This window comes from Magnolia sinica, chromosome 10 (genome assembly GCF_029962835.1).
Source record: "Magnolia sinica isolate HGM2019 chromosome 10, MsV1, whole genome shotgun sequence".
NCBI lineage: Eukaryota > Viridiplantae > Streptophyta > Magnoliopsida > Magnoliales > Magnoliaceae > Magnolia > Magnolia sinica.
Window position 1 is genome coordinate 58,133,174 of NC_080582.1, and position 14,737 is coordinate 58,147,910.

At 39.3% G+C, this 14,737-nt stretch overlaps 1 protein-coding gene across 1 annotated transcript; it reads left to right on the forward strand.

The window, feature by feature from the left end:
- The first annotated feature begins 767 nt into the window (after positions 1-767).
- LOC131216861 (uncharacterized) lies at positions 768-2,518 on the forward strand. The gene has a single exon (XM_058211456.1). It carries the CDS (start codon positions 1,008-1,010, stop codon positions 1,578-1,580), a length of 573 nt encoding a protein of 190 aa, XP_058067439.1. The 5' UTR covers positions 768-1,007; the 3' UTR covers positions 1,581-2,518.
- Positions 2,519-14,737: the final 12,219 nt, after the last annotated feature.

Consider the following 14,737-nt stretch of genomic DNA (forward strand, 5'->3'; position numbering starts at 1 on the left):
TTTCTATGGTCGCGGTTTCGCTGGTGAACCCAACACAGTAAGCTAGCTGATGTCAAAGATCTATGGGCCCCACAACGATGTTTTTATTTTATCCACTCCGTCTATCCATTTTTTTCAGATCATTTTGTGGTATGAACCCAAAAATAAGGTAGATCTAATCTTAGTTGGACCACAGCATAGGAAACAGTGGGGATTAAACGCTTATTGTTGAAAACTACATAGGGGCCATAGAGGCTTTGTATTAAGATGATATTTATATTTCCCCTTCATTTAGGTCTTTGTGACCTTTTCAACAGGTTGGATGACAAATAAACATTACAGGGTCCTAGGAAGTTTTTAATGGTGGACATTCAATAAATTCTGTTTTCTTGTGGTGTGGTCAAATTGAGATTTGGATTTGCCTCAATTTTTTTTAGTTATACCCTAAACTGAGCTGGAAAATTCTATGTACGGCGTGGATAAAACAAATACATCATGGTGGGGCCCACCGAGCTTTGACGCAAGCTAGCTAGCTGGCTGGCTATGTTGGGGTCATCAGTCAAACCGCCTCTTCCACCGTCTCTTTTTTTTACATGCGTGGTCTAAACTCTAAAGCAAACCGACCTGATTTTCAAGCTACGGTATCTACGCTGTGGGACCCACCTGATGAATGGATTGTATTTTTCTCAAATGTGCCACGTCCCCACCGTGAGAGGGAACCGCCACAAAAGTATATTACTCGCTCAAGATCACCAACCATTCTTTGTGAGAAGAGAAAAACTCTCGAGAATTTCATTTTCATTGTAGTAATCCACCTTGAAAGCAATGTGGGCCCATCATTCATTTGTTTTTGTCACTCTCAACGACCCTCCATTTCAAAAAGCAGATAGCAACCCATATCAAGTTGGCCCGCCAAACACTAACACCTTTCCTCCCACACACTCTCCCTTCCCTCTCCACTCCTATCTCTCTTCTCCTCCACATACCTATAAATACATCTCAACCCTCCATCACATCCATCCACATACATGACCATGGACTGGTTCTCATGGCTGTCGAAAACAGGCCTCGAGCCATCGCTGGTTTACGAGTACGGCCTTGCCTTCGCCCACAACGAGCTCGAGGAAGAGGACATCACATACTTCAACCATGAATTCCTGCAAAGCATAGGCGTCTCCATCGCCAAACACAGGCTAGAAATCATCAAGCTCGTTGAGAAGGAGAGCGGTCGGCGCCCGCGGCCGATGTCGAGGCTCCTCACAATGATCAAGAAGACAAAGAGGTGCTTGGCTAAGTGCATCCATGCATGGCTCCACCGCAATGACTCGGCGATCATCGTCGTACCGACAAAGGCGTATGGGAAACGGTGGAGAGGAGCACTGTTGAAGAGGAATAAGAGGATGATGATGGTCAAACAAGCGAGCTTGATGATCACTGATGGGAGCGTGGGTGTAGGTGGGCCACCCATCGTTGGTGGGGTGAGCCCGGTTGTTCATGATCTTGGAAAGGAGGATGAAGCTTGCGACGATCCGTGTTGGTCGGCGGGCGGTGTGGAGGAGATCAGGTGGGCCTCTATGTTTCAAGACTTGAAACCAACATAAGGTGTTTTTCTTGTTTCTTAGTTTATGTTTTTTCTTGTTTTTTGGATGGTGAGAGATGCTTTTTTCTTGTTCTTCCACCAGCGAGATTTTGTTAAGATCACATGTACTAGTGTGGTTCATACGTGCGAGATCTGAGCCACTCATCATTCATCAGAAGGTTCACGCTGTGAACACTCTCCGGCCTCAAATTCAGATGGATCCCTCACACGGAAAGCACAAAAACTCAAAACCCAGTTGAGTCGAGTCAACTCAACTCAGTTGAGTTCTCTAAAAAACTCCTACGAGTTTTTGAGTAATATTTAAAGTTTTAAAGAGTATAAATAGTGATGAGTTTTTGCGAGTATAGTCGAATTTTATCGAGTTTTGCTGTGTTTTCTTTAGTCAAGCTGAGTTTTTCTCAACTTTTGACTGAGTCGTGACTAGATTGAGTTTTCTGAGTCTTGGTGGAATCTGGTTGAGCCAGAAAGAGAGAGAGAGAGAAAATATCACCCATGTAAAAGAGAGCAGCGAGTCTCTCTCTCACCGCACGGCCAGACATGTGGGTATCCCTGTCGTTTTTCTAATCCGACAGCTGGTATTATGGGTGTGAAAAAGGGTTATACATATGAGCAGAAGTACGAAGGTGATCTTTTCTCTATGTCTGTGCTGTGTAGATCTCCACACATGATGAGTGGACCACCTAATGAGCGGCACGGATCTTGTACATGTGAGCCAGACTGGCATTTGTACTGCGAATCACTTCTTCAAGGTCTCCTGGCGCGGATTCCTTCAGCATTTCTCTCCTTTTTCTTCTTTTTCTTTGTTTTAAATGGGTCATGAGACGACCCACCTTAGCACTAAGGGGTGCTGTTGTCATCATGCGACTGTCTATTCTGTTGTTTTTTTTATAAGTGATGTGATGATATGAGAAAAATATCAAAGGTTACTGTTGATGGGAATGATTATCAGCTCTACTGTATGAATGCATAAAACCGAACTCGGTAAGAAATCAAAATTCATTGGGTTGTTTCAACGTATTTAAGTAACTTCTCAATCTATCTCATTTCTTGTGAGAGGAACTTTAGGGTCCTGATGTGCTAATGTCTGTATTTAGGGCCATTGATATGGGGGTCCTGAACGCTCTTCTGCAGGAACTGGACACCTAAAAAGCTTGCTAGACAGCATGATTTTATTTCTTCTATCAGTGGCCTACCAATAAATAATTTATGATTTGTTTGAATTGTAGAAAATGAAAATAAAATAACCCTAAGCAATATTTTTCTAATAATGGGACATTTTACTATGCTTAGATAGTAAAATACCAATAGGCATATAGAAATCGTACACATGGCATATATATTAATTCAAACTAAACCCACTACATTGTGGAAACCATTGTAACCAAGATAGCATCAAAAAGTCAGATTGGTTGAACAATCCTACCCTCTGAATTGGTGTACAACTGATTTTTGAAATAGAACCATTTGATATTTTTCATTTTTAACTGTCCAATTGATATTCATAATTTGAAACATGTAGTAAACTTTTATATATATATATATATATATATATATATATATATATATATATATATATATATATATTAGATTTTCACTTGCTATTCAAACATGACTCCTTAAAAATTAAAATTCATTAAGATTCAGCTTTCAATAATATTCATGAAATTTATAAAAAATTCTTCATTAAATAATCATTACATTTTTTTTTTCTTTTCGTTTTCTACCATTTTGAATAAATAGAATTATCAAATTTGAAAAATTGAGCATACTTCAGTAACAAGTGCCCCTCGTGTCAACATTCTCAATCGCTAAAACATGGGTTCTGCTTAGACAAAATAGATCCATCAGGATACTATTTGCATTATGATGCATCAGGATATTATGATGTCTCGAAGCAGGATGACCCACAGTAGGTAGGCAATTCTTTAGGTGGGGCAAACCGTGAACATGCCCTGGTGTCCACTCATGAGATCATGTGCTTGTAAGTTGAGTACAGACAGGTAGGCATTCTTTTCCCACAACCGTCCATTTCTTCTCATGCACATACGGCCTGCCTGATCAGTGGATTGGCCTGACTTTTAGGCCAGGACATGCTTTTGGTGGGACCCACAAGATAAAAACACATATTATCTGCATCAACACGTGTTTTCCCAATGAACTCTTTAATCTCCATTGTAATGTATTAAAACTAAAGGTCAGTGACCACTATACACACCCTTAAATTAGTGGTCCAATTGGATACAAGAAGAAAGGCTAGTGCAGCTGGGCCCATTTGCCTTTTTTTTTTCCCCCTGTTTTATTAATGAGGCCGGTCCACTGCACTAAGATGAATGAACACCCCAAAAATCAACCATTCCAAGACTCAGGTGGGCAACATCAGATGATTAAGCAGCCTGTATATGAGCGTATTTGAGTGACGTCGCAGCATGTAGTTGGGAAGAAATGGAGGATTTTTTAGTATTTGGCCCCCTGAATTTGGATTCACGTATAATCCACATTCCCATTTCAGAAGCATCTTGTGATCTATAGTTCAGGCAATGTAGCCTCCTTGCATGGTGAGACATAAGGGTAAGAACTTTTATTAGTGTTTTCCTTTCCAATACATATCTTATGATGGTGTTGCAGATTCGAGATAAATGGATGTATGTTTAGCGTGTGGTCTCTTAGACAAGGATTGTAACAATATATTTGTATGGGAGAACATGTTATTGCATATTAAAAGAATAACATGTTATTGCATATTAAAAGAATAGTACTAAAGCACTATATTGGATATATGTATGTGGAAGATGTTCAAAGATTTGTACTAGATTAGAGAATCGAGAATATCTCTCTTACTAGTATATTTAGATCAGCATGAGAGTGACCATTATAAGAATCATGAAAATGTCTGAAGATAAATTACAAAGATAAATAAAGAAATCAAATAGTATTTTCATAAGTGATGGTGTGGCAGCGCCAGCTAGTTGGACAACATGCCAGCTAGAGATATTGGCCAAATAAAAAAATGTAGCCTCAAGGGTCTTAGCATGACTTACCTTGGAAGTTGTCGCTCATCAAATAGAGAAATCTAGGAATTTTCCTTGAAAAGGCTGCACAATCCTAAAAGAGGGAAATTAGTGAAAGATAGCAAATGAGAGTGAGAAAAGGAGGATTATCATGGAAAAGTTTCTAAATGGAAATGCTTATAGGGTATTTACAGAGTTCTTGGGAACTTGATAATAATGTGTCATTTTTTTATTGGCTGATAATCATGCCATGTGCATATGCATCACTCCAAGAGGAGTGATTGATGGCGTGACAGAATATGGGATTAGGTTGCTTCATGTGTTAATGACTTGCACGGGCTTAGGCATGTTCTGTGCCATCAGTCCACACCAATGTTACTTTTGCTCTGGTCCTAGAGTCGCACCAGCAAAACTTTTGCATGTCTTTGGCCGTGCCAACACTAATTTCAACTTCTTAAGAAGATTTTATATATATATATATATATATATATATAATTTTTTGCACTTTTTATCTCCCAATCATATGCTTGTACTATTGTAGACACCCCACTTAAAATCGCATATACTTCTTCACATGATCGTAGCAAATTCTCAAAATTAGCATAAGATCAACTGAGGAAACATTGCAAATAGAAAAAGAAATTCACTAAAAGGGTACCTAAGCCCATTTGAAGCTTCGCATCACATGAACATAGAGAAGAAAATAGGAGCTTTCTCTCCTCTTTTTTTTTTTTTTTTCCCCTCCAAAACCAAGTAATGGAGGTTACACGTGCGCGCACCCCCCACCCCCATTGTCACGTCCTTCAAATCCAACAGTCAAAATCACTCCATAAAACAACCCATATACATCATCCTAATTGCGGGGTCTTCCAAATGCTCGCACATACATATGGGGTCTTCGATATGATCATAAGTACTCGCCTAGCCATAGAGAAATTGGTGCGACCCACCTCCTCCTTTAATACGTACGCAAAGGTGCGTGAAGTGATGTCCTCATCACTTGATCTGAACTGCCCAACACCTCAAAACTGGACAAGGAGGGCCACCAGCAAAGACATTGAGTGGCCATGATCAATCTGGGTCCAGCCTTTAAGGTTCCTTGATCTTGGCCTGGTTGTCTTCATCAGAAGAACTTTAGTGGTCTGATACTCGATCTTTAGTAGGTTACGAAGTTCTTCACAAAAGGTCAACTACAAGAAGAAGATTCGAGAAGCCAGCAAGTCCAACTCTGGCTAGAGTCATTTCTTTAATGCAAGCCAGTGGTTCCAAATCAATCAAGGAGATTCCCGTATCTTGAATCGTGACGTGAGTGTGAAGAATGCAGAAGCAGTAAGGAAGCCCAATGAAGAGTTTTATTACCTTGACAAGCTATAAAAGAAGCACACGAAGAATAGCTCGAGGGCCCATACCAAACATATCATCTACTTTACATCTTTCTTTTTATTTATATTAGCTTAACATAGCTTGGTTATAGCATAGATAGCTACTACACGGTAGCCCCTGGTACAATACCTTAGGAGTAGAGTAAATATCCTTAACCTTAAGTTGTAGGATTATAATCAATTAAGTTCCGATTTGGTTTATTATGTCAATCCGGTCACATCCTACTAAGCACTCGTCTCGATCGTCTGCTCCGATAGATGTATTAGGTATTTATCTTTCCTTTTTATTTATTTCTTTGGATGATTGTTACTTTATCAATTATAATAGACCGTACATTTAAATGTCAATAAAATCGGCATTGTTTGTCTTTATTTTATTTTTCAGTATATTCTTGTTTATTTGAAAATATATAAAAATCAAAAGTTTGGTGGAAGAAAAAGTTTTTAAGTCCGTAGACTCATATCTACTATCTCAGGGCAAAAAGAACTCTTCGGAAGGGCTAACTCTTACTCTTTCACAATCGCTTGAATGAAATGCAAATCAGTGATTGAAAGAATAATTGGATCCTGTGTTCAGTATCCAATCTATCCATCTCAACACAGGAGAACAACAATTCAATCAAACCTTTGAGTCGAATAGACTTTAGTATACCCGCACATCTTACTCACACGTGAAAATTAATCCAAACCCTCGTTCACACATGTAGCCTTGTTTGATATAATTGACAACAAAAGCCCTTAATGGTTTTAGGCATAAATTTACAGTGTGGCCAACCTTCGTTTTTTATGTAGAGCGGGTCGCGGACAAGTTCATGGCCAAGATGGATTAGAAAAGGCCCGGTCGATGACAGAAGTGATCCAGATTGTCAGACCTTAAATCAGGCATATCTCACAATTTAGAATGAGTTATCGAGTGTAAAATATATGATTTTGGGGTACAATGAGAGACTTTAGCCACCTAAACCCTGCTATGCCGGGTTGTGCAAGCCGGATTTACAAAATACCCCTAGATTGACAGTCGTTTCCTTGTTTTAATTCCATTTTTACTATAAATAGTAAGTTTTAATTTGATTATAACTCTTCATCCGTTGGGCTTTAAGAGTTGTGTCCAACGTGAAAAGAGCTTAGAATAATTAGGAGAACAGCTTGGTAAAGCCAAATAGGACACTTCCTATTTTTGGATGAAAACCTTGCGCACTAGTAGACATCACAACCATCTATAAATAGTAAGTTTACTATTTATATTAAGTTGCGAATTCTATGCATTTTAGTTATAGTTAGCTTCTAGTTTCTCACTCATTGCTTGGTATCCCTATTTAAAGGGTTGTGAACTCGTTTATTTCAGTCATCAATCAAATTACGAATTTATTAGAATTTTCCTTGCTTTCTTTCCCTATGAATTTGAGAAGTCCCTATGAGGAGTCCAAGGAAACTCCGTGGATTTGGAGTAGTTATCCTTGAGGAAGGCGGTGATTGAACTCATCACGTTCATCCCTGCGTCAGTTTTAGAGTAGTCTAATTTCCAAGGCACCATAGAGAACATGAGGATTGGTTTATATGGCTTGCACATGCAACGTTGGGCCTCACACATATTGGGCCGTAGGACAAGCTTTAACACATAAAGCATTGTGTTGGATCCGCTTTGATAGGTGTTATGCAGATTTTACAGACTCTCCTCTTGTGAGCCCACTTGAGTTTTGGATCATGCGATGATTGCGATTAGGCCTTTTGCACATCTGAAAAACAGGGTGGATCCCATCCACAAGGAGTCATCCATAAATGTCAGTTAATACTCGCGGCCATATTTCAACCATTCCATAATTTTCTTTTTGACCGTCAAATGTCCTCTTACCCAGCGAGCAGCACATGGAGAGCAACGGCATGAGACCCCAACACGTCTATCAGCTGCCTTGCCTAATGCTCACCCACTCAGAAATCAGGCACTTCTGAAGCTCATGTGAGCTGCACCACGTGATTTTTGACGTTTTAGGCACGAGTTTGCATTATTTTCCTACGGTGAGGCCCATCTGAGCTTTGTATGGATGTGATGTTAGGTCAAGGTCAAACATTAGGTGGCGCAGTGTGTGAAGCTCGTGCCTCATTGAAGCGGTATGCACGCCTCCGTAGGGAGCGGATTAGATGTTGCCTGGGTATCACACTAAGGGTGTTACCGTTACTGTGGAGCCCACCTTGATGATGTGTTGTATATCCACACCGTTCATCCATTTTTTAAAGACCATTTTAGGAAGTTGTCCCAAAATTTACACAGATCCAAATCTCATATAGACCACACCACAGGAAACAGTGGTACTTGAGATCCTCACCATTAAAAATTCCAAAAGGCACATCATAAGGTTTTCTTAATGTGAAGTTTTTAATAGTCATTGGTCACTGTTTTTAGTAGTGTGGTCCACCTGAGATTTGGATCTTCTTGAGATTGAGTTCGCGTTCTAAATTAAGATGGAAAAAGTAGAAATAAAACAAATACATCTAAGATGGCCCCACACAGTTAGGCTAGCACCCACTGAGGTGCTACCGGGATGACAGCTAATCCGCTCCGCCTCCGTGTGTTTACGTGTGGCCATGCAACCGCATAATTCTTGAGGAATCTATATTTTACCTAATAATGCCTACACAATTGGAAAATATGTGGAGGTGCTTTTTTGAAGGATAAAATTATAAAAATGCCCTCTTTTATTTTTCTTTCTTTAAAAGCAGTGAAAGTCAAGATTTGTGAAACGCACGTGGCATGTGTAAAACATTCAAGCCAGCCAACATATTGATGTACAGCGGGTCGCCGATAGTTTCACGGCCAAGATGGATTAAAAAAAAAAAAAAAAAAAGCCCAATCGACGGCAGAAGTGATCTAGACTGTCAAACCTTAAATCAGGCATATCTCACAATCCGGAATGAGTTTTCAGACGTAAAATATATGATTTTGGGATAGAACGGGCTAATTTAGCCACCTAACCCGGCTAAGCGGGGTTGCGCAAGCTAGATTTGCAAAATACCACTAGATCAACGGTCATTTCCCTATTTTAATTCTGTTTTCACTATAAATAGTAAGTTTTAGTTTGATTATAACTCTTCATCCATTGGGCTTTAAGAGTTGCACCCAACGCGAAAAGTGCTTCGAATAATTAGGAGAACAACGAGGTTAAGCCAAATAAGACACTTACTATTTTTGGCTGAAAACCTTGCATGCTAGTAGACATCACGACTTTCTATAGTAAGTTACGAATTCTTGGAGTTTTAGTTGTAATATGATTCTGAAATTTCTCTCATTGCTTGGTATCCCTATTTAAAGAGTTGTAAACTCATTTATTTCATCTATCTATCAATTTACAAATTTTCATCAATACTATTTCTATTTTCTTGTTTTTTTTCCTCTTGAATTTGAGAAGTCTATGTGAGGAGTCCAGAGAAGATGCGTGGATTCGAAATAGTTATCCTTGAGAAAGATGGTGATCGACCTCATCACGTTCATTCCTGCGTCACATATGCACCCTATTATAGTGATAACATAAACAAAACATTATGCTAATCAAATCATCAGATGGGCTATACTTGAATTAGAATAATTTGAATGCAGTATATTATTTTATTATGGATTAACCCGCCTTATGACTGGATCCAAATAATTTTGGTTAAATAATGTTAGTGTGCATCGGTTGCATGAGTTGAATGTGAGACATAGAATTGTCAATCCATCACTTTCACTGAAAAGAAAAAATTCTCCACTTTATTGTAAAGGAAAAATAAAGGAGGGTAGTAATATAATTTCTTGTCTCATAAATCATTAGCCGGGATATGGTTTCCTCTGGAGCACTATTTAGTAATTTCCAATTCTAAGAGGAATTTTTGGGTAAAAATCCCTATTGAAAACGTTTTTGTTTGATTTGGTACTGATTCTTAATAAGACAGTTAAAAAGTTGGTTATAAAACAAAAGGAGTTATACAAAAACTGCCTAATTAATAAGAAATTTATATTCTCTATTTTTTTTTTTTTTCAAAAAGGCATTCAAAAATTTAGCTACCACATCGATTCATGTAATTATCATCCCACTGCCTTCCCTCGAGGCTGCAAATGCGATCAAATGGGTGGGTGGCTCAAGTATTTGTTGTTGGAATTTTGGCTTGCAGAATCACACAAATCTAGATCTAAGACAGTAATACAATGGCACCAAGCACATACACAAGAGAACACACAGATTTAACGTGGAAAACCCTTGCGGGAAAAAAATACGGCACAAAGCGACAGAATTTTACTATGAAAGCATCAATTACAGAGAGAGAGGACTTACCCGATTCGAACAACCTTGAATCTCACTCTTGCTATACCCTTTGATAGCCATAGAACCCTTTAGAATACCTTTAGGAAGCCTTAGAATACTTTAGAATAGCCCTAGGGACCCCTATTTATAGTTTAGGAAACTCCACTTATGCACCTAGTCCGGAAAAGTCCAAAAACCGCCTCAAATTTCCGCAGCCTGCACAAGATCCGGATTCGAATTTGCGCAACCTCGATTGGTCGAGCCATCTCCTTGACCGGTCGAGTGCCCCGGACACCCAAATAAGTAGCACGCTGGACTTTGAGTCGAGTGGTGCTCAACCGGTCGAGTAGACCCTCGACCAGTTGAGCCAGCCTCTCGACCGGTCAAGTAGACCCTCGACCAGTTGAGCCAGCCTCTCGACCGGTCGAGCAGCCCCAAGTATTGAAGACTTTTAAAAGTCTGACAACAATCTCCACCAAGTCTTCAATCTTCAATTGTGTATCTTCCTGCCCTCTTATCTTATCTCTGCATCACATCATAGCCTCTCGTGCACACTCCATCCTTCTTTTTCGCCATCGCCAAGCCCAGAGAAGTTACACAGAACTTGAGTTTCTCTGAAGGAACGATCTAGGTGAGCATGTCTGCCGGATCAAAATCTACGTGCCCAACTACCCTTGCTCCTTGTCTTCTCAAAAGAAAAGACGTAGTCTTCTTACCATCTCACCGCTACCCAATATTGTTTGTGTAATACCCAGTCCATTCCGTACCAGTTTCTATGCATATATGTACATGATAATCTACGCTCTTAGCTAGACCTAGATTAGCCGTTCATAGTACACACCCAACTAACCGGGACATCAAGACCTTGAAACCTATCTCATATCGACTGCCCCATCGCCGCGATCGTGGAGGTACCACCCGTTCGTCGGTATGATAATCTGTTAGTGAGATATGCCGTGAAGAATAATAAGTGTATCATGTACGCATGACACCATGTATTTCATTCCACACATGTGCACAACACATGTCATGCACACATGTACATGCCACACATGGGTGAGAGAATCTCTACCCATGTGTGTGATGTCACATACCCATACCTCTTCTTTCTCATGTGCATGAAAAGTCAACCTTTCTCCATGCCATATACTATACATGACATCACCACACCATGCCATCCCATGCTCCTTTAATCCACCATTAATTACAAAGCATGAATTAAGTACCATAATCCTAGCCTAAGCTAATATTAATCACATTAGCTTAACTTAATAAAAAATTTATCCATTTCTTTATAAATACCCCTCCATTCCTTAGCATTTCACCATTTTTTTCCATGAGAGAGAGAGAGAGAGGAGTGATCTTAGTGGGCCATCAACTCCATCAATCTCATACCTTTTATCCATCTCATCATCAAATCCATCTCAACCATCCCTTCCATACATCTCAACCATCCATCTAATTCATCAAGGTGAGTACACCCACCCTACTCATTCTTATTTTATTTTTGTTGTGTTTATGTATGGTAGAGATGATGTTGATGATGATGTGATTAATGATGTGGATGATGAAGATAGTATGATTGATGGTGAAGATAATTGCAATAATGATGATGATGCTATTAATGGTGGGGATGCATAGGAGAAAACATATAAAATTAATTTATTATAGAGTTCATGTGGGACCCATTGATAGTGGGCCCCACCAAAATGTTTGTATGGCATCCAAATCATCCATCCATTAGCCCATTGGGCTGGCCAAACTCACACACACCTACACGTATAAAAAAAAGAAGAAGAGAGTGACGCTGCCAGCAATTTGATTTAAAGGGGTAGGGGTTGTGGGTCCCCAACGGGCCCCACACATGATGTATGTATTTAATCCACGTTGTCCATTTAATTTCTCAGCTCATTTTAGCCATGGAGCTGAAAAATGAAGACAATCCAAATCTTAGGTGGCCCACACCATCTAAACTAATGTGCAGACATGGCTAAAGCATATAAAAGCACTTGCTGGGCCCCACCTGAAATTTGGATGCATCTGAAACTTAGATTGAACGCTCCACCACGTGGGACACACACAACATATGGACTGGATCGTCCTGTTGTGGGCCCCATATATGAGAAACAAAAAAAAAAAAAAACAAACAAAAAAAAAAAAACAAAGCACTCTGACGCTGCTGCTGCAGCGTCCCTGTTTACGCTGGAAAGAGGTGGGCCCTACCACAGGCCCTACCTTGATGTATGTCAAACATCAGCACCGTGCATTTGATGGGTCCCCTCTTAAAAATGGGTCACGCCAAAAAGCAATCGTACAAAGAACTTAAGTGGCTCACACCATCTAAAATAATGTGCAGTCATGGCTAAAATATATAAAAGCACTTGCTGGGCCACACTTGAAATTTTGATGTATCTGAAACTTGGAATGACCCGTTAAATTAGTTTGCAAAACAGCCTGATGCTGTTGCTGCCAGCGTCTGACGCTGCAGCAAGCAGCGTCTGCTGTTCATGCTGGAAGAAAATGGGCCCCACCACAGGCCCTACCTTGATGTATGTCGAACATCAGTACCGTGCATTTGATGGGTCCCCTTTAAAAATGGGTCACCCTCAAAATTCAGCCATACACGGAACTCATGTGGCCCACACCATAAAAAAAAAATAAAAATAAAAATAAATTCATGAAGCTGAATAAATCAGCAATTTTCATGGGTTTGATCATATGGTATATGTTATATCTAAACCATTCATCCATTTGGTGAGCTTGTCTTAAGGTTTGAGAAGAAAAATAAGATAGATCTAACTATCAAGTGGGCCACACTACAAAAGCAGCAAGGATTAAATATCTACCAATGGAACCCTTTTGGGTAAGAAGTTTTGGACCAATATGAAATTTGTATTTCCCCTTAATTCAGGTCTTGGTGACCTTATGAACATATCGAATGGAAAATAAACATTATGGAGGGACCTATGAATGATTTAACGGTGAAATCATTATCCTCACTGCTAATTGAGGTGAGGTCCAGATAATCTTTGGTTATGATTCATTTTTAGATAATTTTCTAAAATGATCTCTAAAAGTAAATGAAAGGTGTAGGTATAATAAATACATCACTTTAGGACCCATGTAACTTTGATCTCCTTGAACCATTCGTACAATTCGAAGCTCGAGCATGTAAAATCACTTGTTAGGTCCACTTGAAATATGGATGTATCTAAAACTTGGTCTGACCCCTCAACCAAGTGGGACACACATAATGGATGGGCCGGATTTACGAACCACATCTCTATAGACCCGATTATGAATATTTAATAGAGGGTAAACCTCTCAACTTGTGTATGGTATGGCCCACTTTGATGCAGGTGTTATGCCACTTAATCTACCATGGCTATGACATGATATATATTTAAGATCATCATCGTTTATCTATTTTATTAACCCTTTTGATGGTATGTTACCACGAAGCAGGCCCATCCAATGATTAGACAGCCGGACATTATGAAATAATATAAATTGAACTCTCATCACTAAAATTTTTTATTATGGGTCATCCTGATGATGTATTACATATTCAACCCATCTAGCCCATGTACTGGGTCCCCTTTAGAGCATTATCCCAAAGATCAGTCAATCCAACCTGAATTGGACCATATAATACAAGGTTGCGAGAATAAGGACCTAACTATTGAATCCAACCTAAGGCCACCATGGGGTATCTATTTAATCCATGCGGACCATCCACTTCCTCATATCATTTTAGAATTTATGTTAAAATCAAAGTAAACCTAAGTCTTAAGTGAGTCACATACGACTTAACCTCATGGGAAAGCCTCATGAGCTCCACCATATAGAACTCATTGTAAATTTTATTTATTTGTGGGTCCAAGAATGTTAAGGTCTATTTTAAGTGAATGTTATATGGGCCCATCAGTGGTAGCCTTGTTTAGGCCAACCATTGGGCCTCTTCGACAAGGGTTGGTAATTGGTAATCTCCATGTGTTGAACATATGACGAACTAGTATTATAATTTTTAAAGTAATGATGAATAATCCCTTTAATGTGCTGGTTGTGGACAGCCCTTGATCACTTGGCACTTTGGTTAGAGTATGGTCCTAAGTAATAGGATCATGTGACTTGTGTCTAAACCCTTAAACATGTTTAATTATAATAAATATGTAGACTCTAGTGGTGTGAGGGTGTGATATACCTGTTTGGTCCATTAATCATGTAGGTATTTGATGTATATATAGCCGCCTAATCATAGGTAATAGTGGAGTATATGTAGTATACGTAGTCATCTAATTGTATAAATGTGAAATACGTACAAGGCCACCTAACCCTATGAAATCAAGTGGCATTGATGGTCATTCAATGACGTAGGTTTGTGCTTATCGATATAGATACCGCCACTTGAATCACATATAACTAGGTTGTACACTAACTGAATGTGATGTAGAATTATATTACCCAAGCTAATGCTATTAAGGTCCTGGAGTC

Coding starts and splice junctions, on each gene's coding strand:
- LOC131216861 (XM_058211456.1), top strand. CDS start 1,008: ATGACCATGGACTGGTTCTCATGGCTGTCGAAAACAGGCCTCGAGCCA.